Source organism: Notolepis coatsorum, assembly GCF_963971535.1.
Source record: "Notolepis coatsorum genome assembly, chromosome: 8".
NCBI classification, from domain to species: domain Eukaryota; kingdom Metazoa; phylum Chordata; class Actinopteri; order Aulopiformes; family Paralepididae; genus Notolepis; species Notolepis coatsorum.
The window spans coordinates 80832876-80859716 of record NC_140172.1 but is presented as its reverse complement, the minus strand read 5'-3'; the positions used below and the strand labels follow the sequence as shown (position 1 = coordinate 80859716).

The following is a 26841-nucleotide window of genomic DNA, read 5'->3' as shown; positions in this document are numbered from 1 at the left end:
CTTCTTCCCCCAGGCCATCAGAACACTGAACACCGATCTCTCCACACACAAGCACACATGAACGAACACACACACCCTGCACTAGTGCACTCTCACATACAAACACACTACAGATGACTTTAAAAAACATAAATGTATGTTTTTGTATAGTATAGTTAGTATAGTATAGTTACATATAGCATAACTGTATATTGTAGGCCTGCCACGATAACACATTTTGCTGGGCGATTAATTGCCCCCGAAAATATCGCGATAAGCGATATTATTGCGACCGGTTAGAGAATTCTTTTTTGAGAAATTTATTTCCCAAAACTTTTATTTTGAAGCCCACCGCTCCGTCTTTTCCGGTGTTTTAGACTTTTATTTTGAAGCCCACCGACCGGACCGGAAGTATTGTTGTGATTATCCTAGCAGAACCTATGAGCCGACAACTTGTCTCGTCCGGTTCTGTGTTTTTGAGCCAATGATAAAACAAATATTGAGATTGTTGGTGAACAACTAACTTTAGGTTAGTTTTAACGTTAGCTACTAACGTTAGATGCAGCTACTACAGGCAATCAACGATGAGGAGGAAGCGTCAAAGCAGTATAATAGAATAGCTGTGGTGCGTAGGCACTGCAGCACGACTCGAAACTACCTACTACGTTATAATAAATGAATTCATGTTTAACTTGTCCCCGTGTCCAGTCCTTTGACTAGCCCCACCCGTTCATTGTAAACAATGATGCATGTAATTGTATTAATGTTATTCTGTGTTGTAGCTATGCTATACGTTGTATTTCGTTTGTTAGCTATTTAGCTAATGTTGTTAGCATTGAATGAGAATCAACACTCGATCTTTCATCTTTATTTAGCAGTCCAGTTTCTCCGGGCAGTAGCGAGTAACTACTTGGGTCTAAAAATAGCTAACGTTACACTATAAATAACGCTACTTGGTTAAAAGGAGCAACACTATTGAGAAATGTAGTTAAGCTATGTGGCGTTGCCCTACGGAGCTCCTGTGCTGTGCTCTGTAGTAAAGCCAGCGGCCCGCCTCCCAACACGGACAGTGACTGACGAGGGGCACTGGTTCCGCCTCATTAAAACAAACGCGCAAATAGCAATTAATCGCACCCGTCAAAATCATTGCATTAATTTTAATTATCGCGGCAATTAATCGATTTATTGCTTATCGCGGCAGGCCTAGTATATTGTATAGTAGTGTATATAAGACTCATTACCTTTAACAGTTTCAGTGCCGGCCAGTTAACATTGAAAACCCTGTTGAGTGCCATCATCCACTTCAATGTTAGCGTTAAAAACGCCTAATCTATGTTTTAAATTATGGCTGCCTAATCTATGTTTTAAATTATGGCTATGTGTCTAATCTGCCCGTCGCTTATCAATGACTTGTTTGCAGTCAACATGGTCGAAGCGGATTTTTTTTAATTATATATATATATATAATCGGTTGATATCCTTTTTATAGCATTTCGAAAGGCTACCGTGCTCTCGAGAATTTACGGAAAATTGAAAGATTCCCCCATAAACGGCATTTATTGGAATATTCTCGAATACACTAGTAGACACGTTGTCATTTGTCGGCCTATTTATGAATCGTTTTCAAATAAACGCTAGATTATCGATAGTATATGTGTACTTATGCACGCTATAGACGCGAGCTGAAAAATCTATTCTCTTGTTTCCTCAAGATCACACACAGCCACACACACACACATACATAGGGGACACGCTGTTATCTCAGTGAATACAGCTCCGATTACCCCAAGACTGGTAACATACTCCTTACCTTAGATCAGATGTTCTCCAAAAAGATTATTCCAATTCCTGATCGCCATTCCAAATATCGATCACGCTTATTGATTGATTATTGGCTGCTGTAAATATACATTCCACGCTGCTTTCCGTCTCGCGATCAGATCCCTCTTGATCAGACGGCTCGCCAGCACAATGGAGCCAGTTGGCTACACCTCTACAGATCCCAGGTCAGTCTAATCGACTGACCTGCAGTTACACAGGGATAGACGATAGGGGGCGCTTTTTTCCCATCTGAGCTCCTGGAGGGGCTGCTGTACCAACGGCGTCTATATTAATCCCAGCCGAAGAGTGCAAGAGCGCTTCCGCATTCTTCCCCATTCGCCGGTAAGCAATGCGCATTTCCTTTTCCTTCGCCCAGGTGCTCGCCGCGCATGAGGTCCTCGCTTGGTTCAGACCCCCATTCAACACGGTTAATCACAGATGCCAGAACGCGCCATATTAAAGCCTTTGGTTCATATTAGCAACGCTGGTCGCAACGCTGGTCAATCACATTAACGCTGGTCAATCACATTAATCACAGAACACGCCATATTAAAGCGCTAATGCGGTATATATATATACGCAGGGACCGAAACTAGAGAGCGCCACCCGCCATTTGCGCTCAGTTTTTACGTTTGGCGCCTCCCACTGAGAGGTCTGACCGCCGTGTGGCGGGCAATCAAATAGTCATGTGAAAACCGAAAATCATGATCCAATTCTTTAGCGGAGTTCTCACTCGCTGTCTCAGCACAGACATGCAGCGCACCGCGCACTGCTGCTGCTCCTACCCCCTCCCCACCTGTTTCTGTATGCCTGCATGTAAACAGAGGCTATTGCCTCCGAGTCACCGTGACGTTAGTCTAGTCAGTGTGGGACCTTCGTGAGATAAGGTTAGCTACCGTTACAAAATGACCCAGTCAACTATTCACTTAGTTTAATACATGAGGCATTGTGTAACGTTATCCAGCGGGCTAGCTACTGATAGCTCCAGACATCAACAAATCCTCCAGCAATAGTCCAGTGCATAATACCTCCGTTGGCTAGGTAGCTCACTAGTCACTACGAAATGTCGCAGTAAACTAAATAGTTCACTGAGGCGTTGTCCCAACGCCATCCAGCAGTAGCTACAGATAGCTCCTGGCATCAATGTCCTACAACAACAACATGCGTATTCGAGTCCCTGGCTTACATCGCATGAGTGAGGGCTGCTGAATAGGGTCCAGCTGTAGCTCAGGAGAATCCTTTTGCATGCTGAATGTAGCGTTTAGGGTCCAGCTGCAGCGCCGGAGAATCCTTGCTGGAGCTGGAGGCCACTCGAGTATACACACAGACAGTGGAGCTGTTTGCAGACAGCGAGGTGGCGATGTCTCGCAGATAACACAATCACAAGTATGATTATATAATATATATATTTTATTAACACTTTAAGTGCCGAAAACGTGTTAGGCGTCTTTCCTAGCCATGCTAAAGTTGCAGAGGACGCCCTAACTCGTCTTTAATATCAATATTTCAAAAATCTGTGATCGAAATCATATTTTTCCTCCGCAGCCCTGAGACACAGTGCTGGCCTCGTCTCAACCCTCTAGCGGTTCAAGAGCGCCATCTGGTGGCCGATCGGCAGAAGCGCCAAACAGGAAGTCATGTGGATGAAGTGGTGATCACCCATATTACTTCCGGGCACTCTCTATAGCTCCCGCGACTCCATCTTGAAACACTGGATAATAGATCGCTCGCCCTAACTCAATAAACAACATGATTTGGACGTATATACTATTATATAACCTGGAAATGGATCCGGTATTTCGACATCCCATAATTGAAAACTGTCTTCTCCACGCTGATCGCCCAACGGCCCGTGGAGACTGGGGTGAGTTTTAGCGTTTATTATTACTGTGTTCGATACTAACTGCTATGATGAACATTTGACCCACATTAGATGAATGGTATAACGTTGCCCACGGAATTATAAACGATCCCCCGCCCATCCGGTCATCATCAGATGATACGTAGAAACTCCTAGAAGCAAGTCCATTTGAAATTTTTCATCTGGCACCGATCGCTATCAAACTGTATTTCATCATCAATATAATGCATTTGGGGCTATAAATCACGTTCTGGAGAAAGCTGCAGAAAGAGATGAAAACATACTTATACTTTAGACCATATTTTACTATGAATATGTGAATGAAAAAGTTTAACGTTGCTACACAATGAACAATACATATAGGACCTTGAATGGGCCCTAATAATGGCAATCTAGCAATAGAATTTAAAAAGTTATAGCCCTGCAAAGAAGGGGAACTTCTCCATGTTAAATAGAGCCGTCAACGGATGGTATATCATGAATTTAGCCTTAGGCAATCAAAGTGTTAAAAATTATATAAAATAATAATAAAAAAAAAATTATCAAAAAAAAGTTGGCAAGTAAGAAATATGCTTGGCGGGTAGATTCTTCCCATCTACCCGCCACTGGCCGGTGAGTCAAAAAGTTAATTTCGCTCCCTGTATATACGCGATGGACGCAGCAGGCGATCACTGCTACTGCTATTCACCAGTACGTCCATCGACATGAATGGATATTATGCACGTTACAATGTACAGTTGACAGCTGGGCTACAATGTACAGTCGCGCGAAATAACGTTATGAATGCCCGAAATAACATAACGTTAAAGTAATTTTTTTTTTTTTTTCCGGTTTCTCACTTGATTCGATACTCGGTAGTACAGACGTGTTTCGGTTCGGTACCTCAAAAGTACCGAATTCGGTACCCATCCCTAGTTAATGTACAGCGAAATAACGTTATGGCGTTATGAAAGTACAGTTGACAGCTGCGTTGTGTTAATGTACAGCGCAATAACGTTATGGCGTTATGTGGTCCTCGTTTGGATAATATGTAAAATACAGTTGACAGCTGTGTTGTGTTAACGTTACAATGTACAGGGAAATAACGTTATGGCGTGTTATGGCGTTATGTTATGTGGTCCTCGTTTGGATAATATGTAAAGTACAGTTGACAGCTGCGTTGTGTTAATGTTACAATGTACAGCGAAATAACGTTATGGCGTGTTATGGCGTTATGTGGTCCTCGTTTGGATAATATGTAAAGTACAGTTGACAGCTGCGTTGTGTTAACGTTACAATGTACAGGGAAATAACGTTATGGCGTTATGTGGTCCTCGTTTGGATAATATGTAAAGTACAGTTGACAGCTGCGTTGCGTTAACGTTACAATGTACAGGGAAATAACGTTATGGCGTGTTATGGCGTTATGTGGTCTTCGTTTGGATAATATGTAAAGTACAGTTGACCGCTGCGTTGTGTTAACGTTGCAATGTACAGGGAAATAACGTTATGGCGTTGCGAGTGAATCTGGTCCGCGTCGCGATAATATACATGTATTCCATTTCGGCGTCTGAGCGTGGAAAAAGAAAATGCGCATTTGGAGGGCGTTACCGGGGCCAATCAGGGCAAAATGCGGAAGCGCTCTTGCACTCTTCGGCTGGGATTAATATAGACGCGTACCAACGGGAGACTCGGTTGATGAAATATGAATTCAGATCGCTAATAAAAAAATAAAACAACATTTGTCGTCGTCGGCACTCACCGGGGGGGCTGATAAAAACGAGATATGTCGTCGCTGGCACTCAAGTATATGTCAGCGCCGACCACGAGTATAGTCGGGTTAACTCGGGGACACTCAGAGCAGCGTGGATTATGTGTTTTGTATATATATACAGTTGGATCAATAAACGCGATAAATATTTGGAATGGCGATCAGGAATTGGATTAATCTTTTTGCAGAACATCAGATGTGAGGTAAGGAATCTATGTTACCAGTCTTGGGTAAATCAGATGTTCCTTTCAACGCCATCGGCGCATGTGTGTGTGTGCGCGCGTGTCGTTGGCGCTGAGCAAGGCACGGATAAACGATTTTCATCCCGCTTCTGTATCGTGCATAAGGACACATATACTATAGATAATTTGAAAACGATTCATAAATCAGCCGAAAAATTACGTGTTTTCTTGTGTATTCCACTAAAAGGCTATTAGCGCGTCTTTCTCTGGAATTACTAGAAATCACCAAAACTATACTCGTATTCAAAACGGAAATGTACAGATGAAAAAAACTATCCGTTTCGTACATGTTGACTGCAAGCAAGTCATTGACAAGCGACGGGTGTATTAGACCCATAGCCATAATTTAAGATATATTTTAACAAGAACAATAAAAACAGCCATTTATGAGAAACATTATACAGAAGCCAGCCAGATAAACGGGGTGAAATTTACCTGGCAGATCTTTTCCCAAATCTCATCACAGCCGGCCTTCTCCTGGAAACTCAGAGCCAGGTCATAGTTCTCTGCTTCTGACCAGACAATCAGCGTGTCCTAGGAGAGGGAGAAAGAAACAGATGCTCCTAAACAAAGTAACAAATTATATAATTGCCAACAATGGCAATTGGAAGTTTGGAGATAGTGGTGTTTCAAGAGACTGGCTACAGTAATATGATACTGGGCTGTAGTGATGAATTGTTCCGTGCGGTGCAACATGTCAAAAAGAAAAAGAAACAACACGTTTGTCATCTGTAGTAGAGCTGCCGCGATTACCGCGGTATCGCTGTTACATCACGGCCACCGCAGAGTAGGCTGAATACCGCATCACCGCTGTTTTTTATAATAATAATAATAAAGTACCCTCCTCTCGTTGGGCTTGCGGCTCTGCAGATATACCCTACTCCTCTATCGAGGTTCCAAGCGACCCCATTGGGTACCAGAAAAGTCACGTGAAACATTGCAGACCACTGATGGTCAGAAGAGAGACGCGTCACACGTTGGGAGCGTCCTGCAGTTTTTTACGTCCTGAATGTCAGCCATTGATCAGAGCTCATCACAATACGGCTAATAACGTTAGCTTTAGCTCCCCGCCGGAGTGGACTACCATCGCTCCTCAGGAGTACTAAACGAGACATAATGATTTTACTGTCTGCAACGAATGTTATAATAAAAGCCCTTCGTTCTATACACTTGTCTGATTGAAAACTTTATTAACAGACCGCAGAATGGGACAACTCAGCACGCTCTGAGCAAAGAAAGGAACTGAGATGGTCCGGTAAATACGCTGATGTTATTGAACGTATAACTATATAATGTTAATGCCACAAAACGAATGCCTTTATTATAAAGTAGTAACTTTATAGTAGTAATAATAATAAGAAAGGGTCGGGGGGGTAACCACCCCTGCCCGCGACACCGAGTGAACGGCGCACGACCAGAGGGGAACTTCGAATCCGTGTTTCACTTTCAATAACTAATGCGTGCTTGCCGAATCCCAAACAATATTCATGCGGCAAAGTCATCCTCTAAAGATAGACATTTAGACTAGAGGCAGGCTATATGCTATAAAGAGTAGACTACTACTAAAAAAAAAAAATGCATTCAAACTTTTTTTTTTTTTTTTTTGTGCGTGCGGTAATAACCGCGGCGGTAGGAAATATTTTGCAAATTTGTGCGGTAAGGAAACCATCAATACCGCGGCAGCTCTAATCTGTAGTAAATAAATGAAGCTGGAATCCATTCGTGACCATGAACAGGCTGCATGTCTGTGTCCCGGATTCAATCGGAGCCTCTCTAAAGATGCTATGTGGCTAGGCTAACAGCCATGTCAGAGCAGAGGTGGAAACTGAGCTACACTTTTTTTTTTTTTTTTTACTTTATTTTTTGGTGTTTATCGCTTTTCTGGTCAAGCATGACCGACAGAAACAGGTTGAAAATGGGATGTAGAGCAGGGGAAGACATTCTGAGAAATGACGGCGGGTCCGGGAATCGAACTCGTGTCCCCCAGATCCGTGACGAGCACGGTTTTCCCCGACGCAGAAATAGCGCCGAGATATGCGGTGAGCTACGGGAGCTCCCCCTGAGCTACACTTTAACAACCTGCCCACTGTACCAATATATCATCAGAGATATATACTCCCCATGAATTGCAAACACCCAAAGAGAGTTTGAAAACATGTATTTTGCGCGTGTCATTGATGTTAACTCAATGGACGCCATACCCGAATAAAGTCGGGTTAACTCGCCGAAGCTTGAGCGCCAAACCAGAGAAAAGTCAGGATTTCATCGTCATTTCTTTTATTCGATATTTCCATTCATTATCCATCCAGGGAGCCTGGTGTTATCATAGGGAATGAGTCTGAGATTGCAAAAGTGCAATACCGGCCGCATCCTACCAGGCGGCGGTATCGAGCACACTTTGAAAACTTGTGTCTTGGGCTGTGCGTCGATCTAAAGTCTGCGGTCTGATTTTTCCATGTCGGGCAAGGGGAACAGTTGTCCCGATCGGCTTGAGGAGCGTCAAATGCTCCAGATGGATGATGTGTGGGGGATTATGTTGGAGACACGATTGACACCAATACTGGGACTCGATCAGATAATTGGAATATTCTTTTTGGGGCACATCCTAGTCAAGGTAAGGGCTATATGATATCAATCTTGCGTTGATCAAAGCATGCCTTCATTGCGATCCGAGCATATGTGTGTAACTCTAGTGCATAACATATTCCGTTGGTGACGATCAAAGCATCAAAAAACTAATGATGGAACATAATACCTATCATATGCATTTGATTTTTTTAATTGTAGCGTGTGTAGGGACGGAACGCCAATGCATTTAGTATAATACACGTTGCGGGCTATTACCAGCCTCTCATGAATTACCGTAGACCGCTCTAAAACCATACTTATATTCACCACGGTAGGGCTGGGCGATATGGCCAAAACCGTTATCGCAATAAAATTATAAAATTATTTTCATATCACTCGATATCGATAATTATCGTCGATATAATTTCTGTCAAGTTTAATGAACTTATGCCCGGCGCCGACGGACGGGCTATTAATAGACTCACTTGTTTTGCTGCTGCGAATGTCTCGAGTTGATGTCGTCATCAGTCCGTGCACGTTCTTCTACGCACCAGTGCATAGATTATTATATTCCACCAGGGGGCAACCTACCGCCACTGGATCATATGCATTATAATAAGAATGGAACTAACAGTTAGCCAGAGCAAGCGGTGTATCCCATGACAATGTACTAACTATCACCCTAAAATACTCTGTTCCGCCCCAATACATTGCAACGACGTCCACCGCATACCCCACACTACTCTAACCGTGGCCTCAGAATTCACGCCACACACCCACTCCGCACGTAAACTATAAAATAGCAGCGTGCAAGCTAATGATCCTAGCCAGCCTTGTTTACTACCCAGAGGTGCACCGCAGGTCTCCTTCGCTGTCGGCCATCTCCTTCACTGATTGGTTGTTAGTGCGTGTGCTCATATCCAAGCTTGGAAAATCGATATATCGAAACTTTGCGACCACGTTTCATGTTTATTTCGAGGAAATAATTTATCGCGATAGTTATCGTTATCGTTTTATCGCCCAGCCCTACACCACGGTATAAAACGGGAATGTATGGATGAAAGAAAAACTCACATATTGAACGATAGATACTCGATGTCAAATGGGCCATAGTATTGTATCCATAGTAGTGATGCACGATATATCGGCCGCCGATATGGCAGTTTGTTTTTACTAGGGATGCACGATAATTATCGGGCCGATATCAGCAATTATGACGTCATCCCGATAAACCCGATAACGTTATTGATAGCTCCGATAATATATAATACATTTTTTGGTTAAAAGAAATCCGGTGTGGGTGGATTTGGATGAAGGGCGCTTGTTTTTATTATAGCCTCCTCCCGTTTTGCCAGTACTGTGGTACGACTGACAGCGTGTGGTTTAGGAACAGGGAGTTTTTCACAAATCCAGCGCTCCCTTTCTTGGCTGTGACGTAGTCACGTTACATTCGGAGGCAGACAGTCGATCTGCCAATTACGTCCCACCGCTTGCACCCACCTCTTCTTCTTACCACCAATCAGAAGCTCTCGTTCGTTTATTTACCTCCGGATTGTCGGCCATTATTCTACTCGGAGCTCAGGCTAATAACGTTAGCTCCCCGCCAGCCACATTGACAAGTACCAGCGCTTATACATAGGGCAGGGCGATATGACGATATTATATAAATATCGGGTACAGTTAATTAACGATACACTTTTTAAACGTATCGTGGATATTGTGATGTTTTGCCCAAGAGGATTGTGTCGCGTCAATCTGGTCCACACGTTGAAACTTTTGAACAGCACCGCCCCACACACACACTACTGCATCAAAGTTACTACTTTTGTGGCATTAACGTTATATAGTTACATGTTCAATAACATCACATCCTACCTCACCAACAGGTGGCAGTATGTTTCCCTCGGGGGCTCCAGGTCAGCTCCAGCACTTGTTAAACAGGGTGTTCCCCAGGGTTCGGTGCTAGGTCCGCTCCTTTTTATGATTTACCTCCTCCCACTCGGTGACATCATAAGGAAACACGGCCTCCACTTCCACTTCTATGCAGACGACACACAGCTCTACCTCCACACCAAACCCTCGGCCCCCCTTCCTCCCCCCTCCCTCACTGCCTGCCTCCAGGACATAAAAACATGGATGACCACCAATTTCCTTCAACTCAATAGTAAGAAAACCGAACTCATAGTTGTAGCCTCCCCAGCCCTCCTCCAAAAGATCGACCACCTTGTTCTCTCCGTGGATGGCTACTCCATCTGCCCCTCCACAGAGGTAAGGAACCTGGGCGTCATACTGGACTCCACCCTCTCATTTCACCCTCACGTCAAGTCTGTCACCAGATCCGCCTTCTTCCACCTCAGAACCATCTCCCGCCTCCGCCCCTCACTCTCCGACACCTCAGCGGAAACACTCAATCACGCCTTCATCACTTCCCGCCTCGACTACTGTAACGGAGTCCTTCTTGGTGCCTCCAAGAAGGTTCTGGATCGTTTACAGTACGTCCAAAACTCTGCTGCGAGGGTCCTCACGCGCACCAAACCCTGGCAGCACATCACCCCCACCCTGCAAAAACTCCACTGGCTCCCCATCAACTATCGAATCCCCTACAAGATCCTCCTCCTCACCTACAAATCCCTGCACGGGTTGGCCCCTTCCTACCTGACCAACCTACTCCACCCCTACACTCCAGCACGAGGCCTCCGATCCTCCAACTCCGACCTCCTCACCATCCCCCGCACCAGGCGTTCCACACTGGGAGACCGAGCTTTCGCTGCAGCAGCCCCCAGACTGTGGAACTCCCTCTCCCCCCTCATCCGAGGCTCTGACACCATCAACCTCTTCAAAACCAAGCTAAAAACCCACCTGTTCACACTTGCCTTCACGCAACACGGCCCCGCTCCCAAGTAGCCCACCCCTGACTCTTTTTAAGCCACAGATTCCGTTGTTTTGTTTTGTTGTTTGTTTGTTTGTTTGTTAATTTTAACCACTTCATCCAATTGGACAGAACTTGCCTCCTTTTTTTATTTATTTTTATCTCTTATCTTATTTGTTTTTTCTTGTTGTTACTATACACAGATCTTTTATGTATTTTATTATATATATTTTTCTCAATTGTATTACTTACTTTTATTTTTTTCCATCCTTTCCTTGTACAGTGTCCTTGAGTCTGAGAAAGGCGCTTCTCTCTTAAAATTCAATCTATTATTATTATTATTATTATCAGCGTATTTACATAGCAACGTCCGAGGTCGACCTAGATAGATAGCAAGCATTAGTCGTTCATATCTCAGCCCGTGCTGACTCAGTTGTGCCCATTCTGCGGTCTGTTAATAAAGTTTTCAATCAGACAGATGTATGGAAAGGCTTTTATTATAACATCCGTTGCAGTAAAATCATTATGCCTCCAGTCGTTTAGTCTTCCTGCGGAGCTAAAAGCTAAACGTCGGCCGCGGGGAGCTATTGTTGTTGTCATTGAGCTCTCCAATGGCGGAAGTAAAAAATGAATACGCGCTTGCCGATTGGTGCTAAGAACAGCAGGGCGGGTGCAAGCGGTCTGACGTAATTGGCAGACTCGACTGTCAATCAAAATGATTCTGTTTGCCGTCTGAATGAATGAAAACGTTATTAACAGATTGCAGCATGGGTACAATACAGTACAGCTCAATACAACAACAGTGGACTGGAGGATGCAGACCAGAGAAGACTTTCGTCAGGGTCCCCCATTTTCAATTCATCATATTTCATATCTAAATCATATAATATCTCATTGCTAAATATATGCAATATATAATCTAATAATCCAATAATCTAAATCTAATATAAAAATGCTAAATGCATGGGTATTTTATTTTGTCTTTAATGTTAGCTTGCAAACTCAAATACTGTCTTGGTAAGCCTCATAATGAATTGTTTGGGGAAAAAAAGAAAAACATTGTGATGCGTATCGCCGAAAGGTCAGAAAATATCGTGATATCATATTTAGGCCATATCGCCCAGCCCTACTTATACATTACTGGCAAATGTCTTGTTGCACTTGTGGCAACGAGCGTTGTCAGCATCGACTTTAGTAAAATAGACCCAGACTTTTGAACGTTTCGTTCTGTCCGCCATGATGAGAGCAGAGCTGTCTGTACTCGGCAGCACCCGTGTTTGTGTGTGAGTGAGTGTGTGTGAGCACAGCCCGCTCCTCGCGCAGGCAGAGACACCGAGGCAGGAGAGATATAGAAAACGGCCAACAAGATTAGTTTGCGACGTTTAAATTCCTCAAAAAAAACTCCATAATTTCTCGAGTACCGATAGCAGTACCGATGACGTCGGAGCTTATAAATACTAAAAAAATAATAATAATTGACCAAAAGAAAAATATATATATATACATTTAAAAATATATATATAATACAATAAATATCTGTTATCGATATCGGTTATCGGCTTGAGGAGCATAAAGTTATCGGTATCGGTGTCAAAATCAATATCGTGCATCCCTAGTTTTTTTTTTTTTTTTTACTTTATTTTTTAGCGTTTATCGCTTTTCTGGTCAAGCATGCCCGACAGATGAAACGGGATATAGATCAGGGGAAGACATTCTGGTAAATGACGGCGGGTCCGGGAATCGAACTCGGAGTCCACCAGATTTGTGACGCAGCACGGTTTTCCCCGACGCAGAAATAGCGCCGAGATATGCGGTGAGCTACTGGAGCTCCCCTCATCCCTAGTTTTTACACACCGGTATCGGTCCGATCAAGATATGGCCAATATGGGCCGATATCAAATATATATATATATATATATATATATGTATATATTTTACATGTTTTGGCCTTAAATAGTTAAGTCATTTCTGAAAATAAGTATACAAATAAAAAAATAAAAATATAAGTATAAAAAAAGTATATATTAACACTTTGACTGCCATGAAACGTCTTTTCACGTCATTGCTGGCCATGCTCAAGTTGCCGGGGGACGCTGTACAGCGTCCTTATATCAATATTTCAAAAATCTGCGATCGGATTCATATGTCCCCTCCGCTGGCCTGAGATCCACCAGCAGGACCCACTGAGCTCTCTGGCGGTTCAGGAGCGCCATCTGGTGGCCGATCGGCGCAATCGCCAAACAGGATGTTGAATAGAGGTTGTCCTAGACGACCGTAGTACTTCCGGCGCTCGCTATAGGTCCCGCGACTCTGGCTCGTCACACTACACAGTGATCGATAACTCCAATAACGCCAATAACTCGATAAACAACATGATTTGGACGTATATACCATTATACAAGCTGGAGATGGACCGGGTAAATTTACATCCCATAATGATAAGATTTCAACTCGACGATGATCGCCCAACGGCGCGCGGAGACTGGGGTGAGTTTCAGCGTGTAACGTTACCGTCTTCGATACTAACTGCTATTATCAACATTTGACCCACATTAGATGATTGGTATAACGCTGCCCACGGAATTATAAACGCCCCCTAGCCCATCCGGTCAACATCAGATGACGTGTAGTAACTTCTAGAAGTACGTCTAGTTGGAATTTTTTATATCGCGCTGATTGCCATAAAACTGTATTGCATCATCAATATAATGCATTTGGGGCTATAGATCACGTTCTGGAGAAAGCTGCAGAAAGAGATGAAAACATACTTATACATTAGACCATACTTTACTATGAATATGTGAATGAAAAAGTTTAACGTTGCTACACAATGAACAATACATATAGGACTTTGAATGGGCCCTAATAATGGCAATGTAGCAATAGAATTTAAAAAGTTATAGCCATGCAAAGAAGGGGTACTTCTCCATAGACAAATAGAGCCGGCAACCTATGGTATATCATTAATTTAACCCAAGGCAACCAAAGTGTTAAAAAAAAAAAAAAAAAAAAGTTTTGGAAAATAGCTCTTTATTTGATTATCATAAAAGTGTTTTCTATAGAGAGATATCGACATCGGTAAATATCGGTATCGGCCAGAACAGCAATATTAATATCGGCCACAATTTTCACATCGGTGCATTAGTGTTGTCAAAAATATCAAAATCGATACATATCGATTCTGAATATTTAAAACGGTTTCAATACTTATTTCCCGAAATATCGATACTTTCTGCAGTATCGATACCAGCTGGCTTGCTCGCAGTGTTCTACCGCAAGTTGTTGACAGACAGACGCACGCTGTTGCAGAGCACGCTTGCCCCTCCTCCTCCGCTGCAGCCCTCCCCTCGCAGACCTGTCTTCAGTTTGTAAACAAAGATTTTAGCTCCGAAGATGGCTAGTGCAGAGCCTCCGCAACTTGTGCTTGTGGATAAAGAAAACAGCAGAAGTGCTGTTTGGAAGTACTTCGGGTTTGAAGTAAACGACGAAGGAAAAGCTAAAGCCCATTTGCAAGCGTTGTTACAGAGCAGTGCCAACGATACAGCTATTAGCTAACGTTAGCTAGTCGTTCCTCCGTTAGCTTATGCTAGCTAGCTGGCCACCTTTATAATTACTTCATGGAAACGGAGTAACGTTAAGTCGAGTTCATTCATACTACACGTTTTATTTTTTTTATCGAAAATGGTATAGAATATGAATATCGATACTTTTCAAGGTATCGTATCGAAGTCGAAATTCCAGTATCGTGACAACACTACGGTGCGTGCATCACTAATCCATAGCTATAATATAGAATAGGGCGGCTACGTGGCGTAGTGGGCAAGGCGCTCGCCACGAATGACAGAGACGCTGGGCTTGCCTGTTCGAGCCCAGCGCTCCACATTGCTTTCAGTTTAGCTGGTCGTTCATACTAATACACATTGGCCGTATTAGGGGGTGGGAAACTGATGGGTGGGGATCGGGTGTTGTGGACAGTGACTCCTACAGGTCGGTTGGTGCGCCTGCGCAGTAGAATCAGGAAGTGTCGGGGGCAGCGTGAGCCTCCCACGGAGTCCCACGCGTTACTCCTCGCCACTGAGAGATCGAGCTGCGCAGGTGAAAAGATGCGACTGCTGTTACCTCAAGTACCGGAGGGGACTTGTGCTATGTATGACTTAGTCCACATTGCAGCCGGCTTGTGGGAGGCAAGAAACAGCGTTCGTGACAGGGGAGGGTTGAATTGGAGGGTTGAATTGGATGATATGAAATTGGGATGAGAGAAAATATAGAAAATGGGAGAAGTGGATAAAAAAAAAGCTATAATATAGAATATAGTTATAGCCCTGCAAACACTGCCACGTATTCCTATACTTTAGAATGCTGGACTTTTAACCACACATTACACATATCTGGCACTGATTGAGTTAACGTGAGGTTGTGTTTTGCGGTAAACAAAACATTGACGTCATCGGACTTTTTTTCTTTTTGCATTACCGAAAATTGGCACCGTTGGATCTTTTCTGTTTCTGTAGAGACTCGAGACCCTTAAAAGTACCGAATTCGGTACCCATCCCTACGTGTAGGACTATAACTCAGCATTTTATGAATTACCCTAGACTGCTCTAAAACCACACTTATATTCACCACGGTATAACACGGGAACGTATGGATGGATTTTTTTTTTCTTTTTCACATATTGAACGATAGATAGGTGATGTCAAGTGGGCCATAGTATTGTATCCATAGCTATAATATAGAATATAGTTATATAGCTCTACAAACAAGGTGACGGATCCCCTATCTAGCGGTGGCGTCGCTACAGACGGCTGCGTCTAATGGCCGGCACTGAAAGTGTTAAGCACTTCAAGGACCTTGTGCGAACCCTGATTTACACATAAACTGAAGCTACAAAGAACCACATACCACTCCTCAGTAGGGCTGCCATGGTGATGTGGAATTTCCGTACGACTAATAAACTCATGACAACACCGGTATTACCGGTGATAACGGACAATTATGTTCAATACCTGTAGAGCGCTTACTTTAATCTTTAAGGTTATGCAACTACCAGGGTTCGAAATTAACAGGGGCTTGGGGCAAAATGCCCTCGAAAATGGACCAAATGTTGTCACGATACTGGAATTTCGACTTCGATACGATACCTTGAAAAGTATCGATACTTCGATACCATTTCGATACAAAAAAATTAAAAATAAAATATATATATATATATATTTTTAAAACAAATTTAGCTTTTGTTGCTGGTTGATTCTCCTCAGCTTCTCTCTGGTACTATAAGAGAAGATAAATATAACACTTTTAAAACCCTTTGTTTATCTTTAGATCAGAGAGAGAGAGAGAGAGAGAGAGAGAGGCTGCTGGAGATTTGAGGTCTACTGAGCGCACCTTTCTAGTTATGACCCGAAAACAAGGGTACTTGAGAGAGAGAGAGAGAGATTTCTCCGGAGCTATGCTCGGAGCATTTATTAAATGTTACATTTTCAACAACATTGCTGCTAATTGGACACTTCATGGAGGCGGGGTAACGTTGTGTCGAGTTCATGTGTGTACTAGTGTAGGATGGACTCCGCTCGACCTAACGTTGGAAACGGGGTAGTTGTGTCGAGTTCATGCGTGTACTGGTGTAGTGTGGGTGGGCTCGGCTTGACGTTACTCCGTTTCCATGAAGTAGTTATAAATGTGGCCAGCTAGCTAGCATAAGCTAACGGAGGAACGACAGCTAACGTTAACTAATAATAGCTTTGTTTACAAACTGAAGACAGGGCTCCCGGCTGTGAGGGGGAGGAGGCTGCAGCAGCTTGTGTCTGTTGCCAGTCTCTGAGGAGGAGGAGGAGGCGGAAGGGCAAGCGTGCTCTGGCAGCGCGTCTGTCTGTCAACAACTTGCGGGAGCAAGCCAGCTGGTATCGGTACTGCAGAAAGTATCGATACTTCGGGAAATGAGTATCGAAACCATTTTAAATATGTGTGATATGTGTGATCTAAAGTAGGGATGCCCCGATCGATCGGCCAGTGATCAGTATCGGCCGATATTCAGTATAAATATGAGATCGGTGAATTCTGATAATGCTTTATTTTCGCCGATCGTGAAAACCGTTCGAAAAACATGATCCAATTCTTAGCGGAGATCTCACTCGCTGACTTCTCTCAGGCACAGAGCTGCAGCGCACGGCCCCTCCCCCTCCTCCCCTGCCCCTCCCTTACCCGTGTCAACACAGAGGCTCCTATTGCCTCCGGCAATAGTCTGCTCTAGTGCATGAGACCTCCGTGAGCTAACGTTACTGTTTAAACTAAATGACCCAGTCAACTATTCACTTTTAGTTTAATACATGATGCATTGTCTAACGTTATCTAGCTGGCTAGCTACCGATAGCTGCTGATAACAAATGCTCCAGCAATAGTCGAGTGCATGATACCTCCGTTAGCTCGGTAGCCAACGTTAGCTCTATATGAAATGTCCCAGTAAACTAAATAGTTCACTGAGGCGTTGTCTTAACGTTATCTAGCCGGCTAGCAGTAGCTACAGTACAGATAGCTCCTGATATCAATGTCTTATAACATTGATTCGATGCATATTCGAGCCCCTGGCTTGCATCGCATGAGGGCATGCTGAATGTGATTTGACCAAAGCAGAGTATACAAATAGGGTCCAACTGCAGTGCCGGAGAATCCTGGCTGTAGCTGGAGGCTACTCGAGTACACACAGACAGTGGAGCTGTTTGCAGATAGCGAGCATTTTGACTTGTTGCATGGTGGCGATGTCTCGCAGATAATACAACTACAAGTATGAAAAATATATATATATATATATTTTTTTTTTTTATAAAACCAAAAACCGGTATCGGTCGATATGGCTCATAGACGATCGGTGGCAAAAACGTGATCGGGGCGCGTGTATCACTTCCGCAACGGATTTAGTTGGATTTCGGTTTCCGGGTTCGCCTGATTGGCTGCGACGGCCACGTGACATGCCGTGGCACGCCCCCCGCTGCAGAGGCGGGCGGCAGTGTTTCACTGCCACTTTCTCACTTCAACGCCAGAGCAATATTGTCACGCCATCTTCTGAGTGCAGACGCGCTGCTGTGTATCATTTAATCATTTAACATTTGAAAGGCATACATTGTTGTCATACAGAAGTACAGAATACTTTTATCCAAAATGCTTCTTACTGTTACTGTTAGAGACTGTGCTAGACAAGATAAGTATGAAATAAAATAGTATAGAGACATATGTACAATGTTCGATGCAGAATAGAAGTAACTGAGTTACCATACAATATACAATGCAATGTACTAATATACAATACGGCTCACTTTTCCCACTTCAATGACAGAGCTGCTGTTTAATAATATTGTTGCGTTGTGGAAAGCAGGATGAGAGAGCGTAGATTTCAGTGTGTATCATTTAACATTTGAAAGGCATACATTGTTGTCATTAGGGATGGGTACCGAATTCGGTACTTTTGAGGTACCGAACCGAAACACGTCGGTACTACCGAGTATCGAATCAAGTGAGATACCGAGAGGGGAAAAAAAATCTTTTATTTTTTTTTTTCATGTCAACGTTCACACGCACAATATATGCTTACCTAGGATTTGACTTGATTCAACAACAAAGCAGTCGGAGCAATGACAAGCCGAAAACTGTCGAAATTGTAGTTATTTGAAGTTTGGATTTTTTTTTTTACGAATAACATTTATAGCACATTTCTTGAGACTAAAGTACCGAAAAAAGGTACCGTTGGGTACCGGTATCGATTCACAGGTACCGGTACCGGTTCAAATGTGAAAGGTACCCATCCCTAGTTGTCATACAGAAGTACAGAATACTTTTATCCAAAATGCTTCTTACTGTTACTGTTAGAGACTGTGCTAGACAAGATAAGTATGAAATAAAATAGTATAGAGACATATGTACAATGTTCGATGCAGAATAGAAGTAAGTAACTGAGTTACCATACAATATACAATATACTATGCAATGTAGCAATATACAATACGCTATAGTGCAACGCAGCAATGGGATGAGGTACAATTTACAGTAAGGTGTACGAGTTGCAGTGCAAATGCTTCTTACTGTTGCGCTCCAGAGACTGTTACTGTACCATACAATATACTATGCAATGTAGCAATATACAATACGCTATAGTGCAACGCAGCAATGGGATGAGGTACAATTTACAGTAAGGTGTACGCGTTGCAGTGCAAATGCTTCTTACTGGCACGCTCCAGAGACTGTTACCATACAATATACAATATACTATGCAATGTACTAATATACAATACGCTATAGTGCAAAGCAGACGCGGGATGAGGTACAATTTACAGTAAGGTGTACGATTCTTGACAGACTGATGACTGCACAGCAGCGTGGCGCGATATTATTAGATGACTGATGACTGCACCGATGTGAAAGGGGAAGTGAACTCCAGCCTCGCGGTCAAGTCCACTCCGCCGCGAGCGTCAACACAGCAGCGCGCTGCCGCCTCTGCCGCGGGGGCGTGCCACGGTGTGTCACGTGGCCGTCGCGGCCAATCAGGCGAACCCGGAAACCGAAATCCAACTAAATCCGTTGCGGAAGTGATACACGCGATCGGGGCATCCCTAATCTAAAGATAAACAAAGGGTTTTAAAAGTGTTATATTTATCTTCTCTTATAGTACCAGCGAGAAGCTGAGGAGAATCAACCAGCAACAAAAGCTAAATGTATTAATTTTTTTTAAATTAAATTTTTACATTTTAAGATTGAACCTTTTTCCCTGTGGTATCGAATATCGATACTTTTCAAGGTATCGTATCGAAGTTCGAAATTCCAGTATTGTGACAACACTACGTTATATACACAATATGTACAACGATACAATGATTTACATTATTACAAATATGGTAACGTGGTTGTGGCTTTTACAAATAGTGGTTAGCTTTAGATAAATGGCTATGATCACGGAGCAATAGCGTTAGGTGAGACAGATACTAGATCCTCGGCTAGTAACAAGAAGGCTCTTTGCTTCCTGCCACTACCTGCGTGTGATTCTCAGCGCCCCTCGCTGCCCTGATACCTGGTGTGACGTCATCATTAAGATGACACACGCACGCTATGAAACATGGATTAAAATATGGACGTGCGTGGTAATTGTGGTTGGGTGGACAAAATGTTTGATATATTAAAAACGCTAAAACTGGGTCAATTTAGAAATAAAATTCCCCCTCTTCATGAAAGTCACCATTGGCCTATAGTCCACATTGTTTATTGAACAAAAATACAACCGGCAAGTGGGCCTTTAAGAAATGTGACAGTAACGCAAGTTGCCTTTATCACATGAACTTATTACACCATTATAGTCAAGCTGGCAGCACACCACCAACCAACCCCACCCTGCAACAACCTCACTGGCTTCCCATAAAACATTGTATAACTTTCAAGGTCTTTGTCCTCACCTACCCTGCAAGGGCTGACCCCCCTCATAGGTGGAGTATGTTCCTCTGATCCTCCTCTCAATCCCTCTCTCAAAGCAACTCCCTCGAAAAAAGCCTTTTATTTTAAACCTACCATTTCAGGTACGACCAAGGTCCAGAGTAGCACTATCCCATAGTTTTATAAAGGCACTTTTAAATCAAATGTATTATAATTATCACCAATCACTTGATGATGTGGTGTGCATTGTGGCTGCCACTGCTCAAACTCTAGATGATTTCAATCATGAATTGCAGATGTAGGATAATCCAGGATAAAACATCAACAAGTGTGACTCAGTATATGTGTGCCATGTCTCCTCAGTGGTAACAAAAGGTAAACTTACCTGTTGTTTTTGATATGCAGTATTTGGACTGATCTTTGACTCCAATAGTAGAGAGCCTAAAAAAGAGTTTAAGAGTTAAACTTATAACTGATTACACATGTTTTAAACTGAGACCTCACACACAATAGCAATTCAACAATGTTAGATAATTAACACAGTTGATAAGATCTTGAGTAAACAAAAACAGAAAGCATTATTCAGTTGTTATTTAGCGTTAGCATGAGTCATCGAGCTGACTTTATTAACTAAACGTTAGTGTTAATTTCCCCAACTTGTATTTATCTGTGCAGGAACAATTAATTGAGCGGTTTGAGATACAGGAGACTAGCAGCCAGCAAGTTTATTTTAGTGCAGCGCTGACTGTTTGGCCCTCTCGCCATGTAGCTTAGCTACAGCTTCCAGAGTAACGTTAGTAAGTTACATCACCAAACATCTACAGCTCACGTTACATGACAAACTGACCAGACAACGTTAGAGTCGTCTTATATATCGACTTTTCTGCAGACGGACATCCGTCGCACCTCATGTTAAAGGCGAGAGTAGTTAAAACGTGAACTTGTAACATTAACTAGCTCCGATATGTGACAAGCAATTAGCCACAATGTAGTTTAACATTAGCTTCCACCTAGCCGGCTAACATTAACGCGTTTTGGGCTATAGGGCAAAGGCTAGCACGCTAACTAGCATTAGCCGGCTAGCGAACTACTTGGCAACTTACCGTCCGACTCGGCCCTGACTAGTAACGATATTCCTTTCAGCCGCTCGACGAAAGTAGACGAGACGTGTCCGGTGCCCCGGTCGTCCCACTGCCGATCTTCGTTCAGCGTGTACACCTTCACGCGCCGTCGAGTGTCCGACATGGTGACGCGAGTCCGGGGCTCGTGAGGCAGCTAACGGCTAACCGCTTCACCCTCTCTAGTCGTGCTTTCCTATTCTCGTTTCTACCCGCATGTTCCACATAATAGTCATTCACAACAGCAGCGATGAGGATCTTAACTTCTTCGCGAGCATAGTACGCCCGCGAATGCTTTACAGTTCCGCAAAGGGCCTAAATGTAGGAATTCAATTAGAACACAACAACAACAAATACGACGACGGCCTCTTCGTTAACGTCCACAGAGCGCCATCTTGTAATCCGATCTTGTGTTCTTTTTCTTCTTCAACGCCAATCAAGCGCTGAGCGCCGCGCGGGGTCTCCTCAGGGGCTACGGGAGCCGAGCAGCGCGATGCTTTCCGTTAGTCTGACAGTACGCTGCATGGTAGATTCCATAACGCTTGAGTAAATTGAATTATACATCTTAAAGGGATATTTCACGTTAGTAGAAAAAAAAATCAGCAATCTTACCTCTATGTAAAGTCATCTACAAGTAAACTAGCAGCCACTGATATCCATGTCGTTTACTGTTTGATTGATTGAAAACTTTATTAACAGATTGCAGAATGGGTACAATACAGTACAGCTCAATACACACAATTGTTAAGGGGATGCAGACCAGAGAAAGACTTTCGTCTTGTTTACATCAGGGTCCCCCATTTTCAATTCATCAGGAGTCAGGACATATATGACATACATGACAGATAGACAGTACTGCTACATCTATACATTTATGACATACCAGATTTGCAAATACAGTACTGTTTGTGATACAAAAAGAGTCCAGAAAAGAGAGTATGCATTTGACGTAAAAACTGTACATTGGAGGAGGTTGGGGGGGGGGGGGGGGGGGGGGGTTGGGTGGGTGGGGGGGGGGGGGGGGGGGGGGGTTGGGTGGGTGGGGGGGGGGGGGTTCACTTTGAGGACCAAGTCTAAATATCATACTTTTTTTTTTGATCCACTTTTTCTCCCATTTTCTATTTTTCTCCCATCCCAATTTTTCATATCGTCCAATTCAACCCTCCCCTGTCTTCGAATGTTGTTTCTTGCCTCCCACAAGCCGGCTGCAATGTGGACTAAGTCATACATAGCACGAGTCCCCTCTGATACTCGAGGTAACAGCCATCGCATCTTTTCACCTGCGCGGCTCGATCTTTCAGCGTCGGGGGTCTGGGCTTTGGAGGGGCCCCGCCACCGTCGCTTCTTGATTCTACTGCGCAGGCGCACCAACCGACCTGTAGGAGTCGCTGTCCACAACGCCCGATCCCCACCCTTCAGTTTCCCTCCCCGTAATACGGCCAATGTGTATTACTGTGGACGACCAGCTAAACTGAAAGCAATGTGGAGAGCGGGGCTCGAACAGGAGGCATCCTGTTCGAGCCTAGTCTCCAGCATTCGTTGCGAGCGCCTTGCCCACTGCGCCACGTAGCCGCCCGTCTAAATATCATACTTATTAAGCATTAACAAACTATACTACAATACTATTCTGTGTGATATATTTTTCTAAGTCAAAGGTACTTTTTGAGCTAATGTTGCCATTTTCATATTACCGATAAAGGAACTATTTCTCACATGTAGTTTTACCAACTGTTAACTCATTCTGCGCCACCGCTTAATCCACGAGATGGCGCTAGTGCGCCACCACTCAAAGTCAATGGGGGGACTGTGAGATTTGCGAGTCCTTAAAATATATCTTAAAGTATAGCTATGGGTCTAATACACCTGTAACTGAGGGGTACAATTCCCTGACTGTATTGTTAGATATGATACTTACTACCACTACCTCTTGTACTTTAGACTCTGGCCACCCAGTACTAGGCATAAATAATTATGGTAAACACTCCCACGTAGATGAAACGATCCAACACAAATGTACCAAGTCGAAAGTCTGCGTTTAATAATAATTAATACATAGCAAAAGGTATGTAGAGCAATCACTTAATTACATTTATGATTTGAAATAGGATGCACTTTTATGGCAAATGAGTATTCGTTGGTATATCAATAGAGAACGTCCAATCTCTGGTGGCGCAGGCGGTAAATATACAACCTGGAATATTTAAGGAATAATAGCAATGATACTTTAATGATTATAGAACTGGATACACTAGGGGGGAATTCCGGTCGCTTGTAAGACAACTGGAGAAGGGGGGGGGGGGGGTAGAGTCTGGCTGTATCCGTCTGGCCGAGGGTATCCTGGGAGAACCCACGGTTGTGCGGCTCGGTGCCTCAGCGATCCTCGATCCACAGATGAAAGCAGTTGGACTCTCTGTGGGCCGGCTTCCTCCGGTCCACGATGGAGAGACGTGAAGCGACCTCGTCGTGTAGAGCGTCTCCTCACCTGTCGTCCTCTCCGGGGGGGGGGGTTTCCAACACACGGCAGTGTTGGTCTTTATCCATAGAATAATCACTGTATACAAAGCATAATCCGTGCCTGGGAAGGCGGGCTGTCGTCGGTAGAATAATCCGGTATGCAGGTCCACTCGCTCGTCGGCTCTGGGGCTCCTCGGGTGCAGCCTCACATGGGGTCGGCCACCCTGGATAAGCAGCCAGTTCTACCCGAAACGATGGGGGTACTGACTACGATAGTATTCTCACCGCACGAAGCACTACATATGAATAGACTATTATTAGCTTAATAGACTACGTCCAACTCGACGATATAGTGCCAAATGTGACTATTCAAATATTAATATACACGATGTCTCAATACCGATGGTAGGCCGAACTTGGCCTTACTCCCACACGTGGCGTCGCGGGGAGGCTTTACGTCTGTCACTCTATTGGAGGGTAAGAAACTGGACTAAAAGGAAGTCCTACTTTAGTAGCGCAGTATATATACGCACTATGAACAAATAGTACCATTAGTGGTGCGGTAGCCAGATTCCTACGCGGAACTAGGACTTGTTCGTACATGTTGAGCGGTACGTTTGAACTGGGTCTGGGGGGTATGGCGGCCTGGCACCAAGGTCTCGACCAATAGTAGAATGGAGACTATTATGGGATGTTCAGTAGGCTAGAATGGATATTCAATGCATATTGTACAAGGAATATACAAGGGATATCAGGGAATATTAGAGAATATACAAATACAATTAAATATATATATATAAATAAATATATATATTCGGTTTAATCTGGCCCTTCACAACAGCCACCCCCTGATTGGTCCCAGACCTAATCAGTTAAGCAGAGACAGATTAATCGCGTTGTCTATTTACACATAAGGGTTTGCTGTAGGGGTCAGTCAACTTCACAAAGTCATAGGGTTATAGGGTCATGGTCATCATCGATTGTGTCTGGGAGTCGGGGCAGTTCTATGAGCCTCGCCACGGGACGGGTGTAAGTGCGACCCTGGACAAGCACTTCAGCTGCTCGGACCTTGCCGTCGGCACCGGTGATCACTTTGCTTACGCGGCCGGCCGGCCACATAGCTCTGGGCAGTGATTGATCAATAATCATGACGACTGTTCCTTCTGTCAAATTGTCTCTCTCCTTTACCCACTTCTGGCGGGTCTGTAGAGACGGTAGGTAGTGCAGTAGGAATGTCCTTCGTTGTGCACTCTCTATGGTAGTGCAATCATCTATGTTGGGGTCTGCGGAGATAACAGTGCTCAATCCACAGAACATAGGTTTCTTATTCTCAGCCTCCTCTTGACTTGCTTCCCTCGGGATAGGCGTGGGCCACTCTCCTTCCGGGAGCTTTAGGAATGCTGGGCCGTCACTGTAGACATTGCGACGGGTGAGGTCATCTAGGGGCATTCCCCGGGTGATGACGTCAGCTGGGTTCTGTTTTGTATCAACGTAGCGCCACTCTGTTTCTCCGGTTAACTCTTCGGTTAAGTCTTGAATCTCGGTGACTCTGACTCCCACGAAGACTTTGTACTTGCATGAGTCCGATTTGATCCAGGCGAGTACTGTCGTGGAATCTGACCACAGGATGGTTCTAGACACCGGTATGGTGAGCTCACGTTGGATGAGCGTGGCTAGGTGCGCTCCGGCTAGGGCTGCGCAGAGCTCTAGACGTGGGATAGATTGTTGCTTGCGTGGGGCTATTCTCGAGCGGGCGAGGACAAATGCTGTGTAGATCTCTCCCCCCTCTTCTTGGGCCCGCAAGTAGGCTACTGATCCGTATGCGACCTCTGAGGCGTCACTGAAGACGTGTAAGTCCATTTTACATGTCTCTGGCCTCACCGTGGGTGGGAAGTAGCTTCGGCGCATATTAACGCCTGGGAGTGAGTGGAGCTCCATCTCCCACTCTCTCCAGGTGGATGCAAGGTGTGCGGGGATGGGGTCGTCCCAGCCCTGGTCCTTGTCCCACAATGCTCGTACAATCATTTTTGTCCTGGTGGTGTACGGTAGAATACATCCTAGCGGGTCATATTGTCGGGCGAGTGTTGTGTACACACTCCGTCTGGTGGTCGGCGCCGCCGCCGGCCTTCCCTGCTCCGTAGTCAGGGGCTTGTGTCTGTAGTGAAGCGAATCTGTTTTGAATCGCCACACCAATCCCAGGGTCATCTCCTGGGCTTCTCCCGGGATTGTAGCCATCCAGGTCTCGCTGCTGGCTGCCTTGTCCTCGGAGGAGAGGCTGCGCAGTACTTGCGGATCGCTGCTGGCCCACTGCCTGAGATCAAAGCCGCCTTTGATCAATGAGGCGCGGAGTTTAATCAGGAGAGCCTCGGCTTCTTCCTGGGTTGAAAGGCTTTGTAGACAGTTGTCTACGTAGAAGCTGTTCTTTACGCTGTGTCGGACCTCTTCGTCCGCTGCTGGGTCCTCTGCTACATGTTTCTGTAGTGCAAATGTAGCACAGCAGGGGCTGCACGTCGTTCCGAAGGGGAGGACTTCCCATTGGTAGATGGCTGGGTGCTCATCTCCTGGCTTCTCTCTCCATAGGAACCGTAACAGGGGCTTGTCCTCCTCTACTAATCTCACCTGCAGGAACATTCCTTTAATGTCCCCGCTGATGGCCACCCTTTCCTGGCGGAAGCGGAGTAGAACGCCGAGTAGGGAGGGGCCGAGTGTGGGACCGGGCAGTAACTCTTTATTCAGATTTTGGGATCCGATCTGGTAGCTGCAGTTAA

At 44.4% G+C, this 26841-nt stretch overlaps 1 protein-coding gene across 2 annotated transcripts in view; it reads right to left on the bottom strand.

The window, feature by feature from the left end:
* Nucleotides 1-22032, bottom strand: part of ppp4r3b (protein phosphatase 4, regulatory subunit 3B) — a 90905-nt gene extending 68873 nt beyond the window's left edge. For both annotated transcript variants that reach the window (XM_084319865.1, XM_084319866.1), the window contains exons 1-3: nt 21605-22032; nt 20887-20942; nt 6089-6187 (exon numbers count right to left, since the gene is read on the bottom strand). In XM_084319865.1, coding sequence (XP_084175991.1) covers nt 6089-6187; nt 20887-20942; nt 21605-21746 — 297 coding nt within the window. In that variant the 5' untranslated portion in view covers nt 21747-22032. The remainder of the gene's footprint in view (nt 1-6088; nt 6188-20886; nt 20943-21604) is intronic.
* Nucleotides 22033-26841: the final 4809 nt, after the last annotated feature.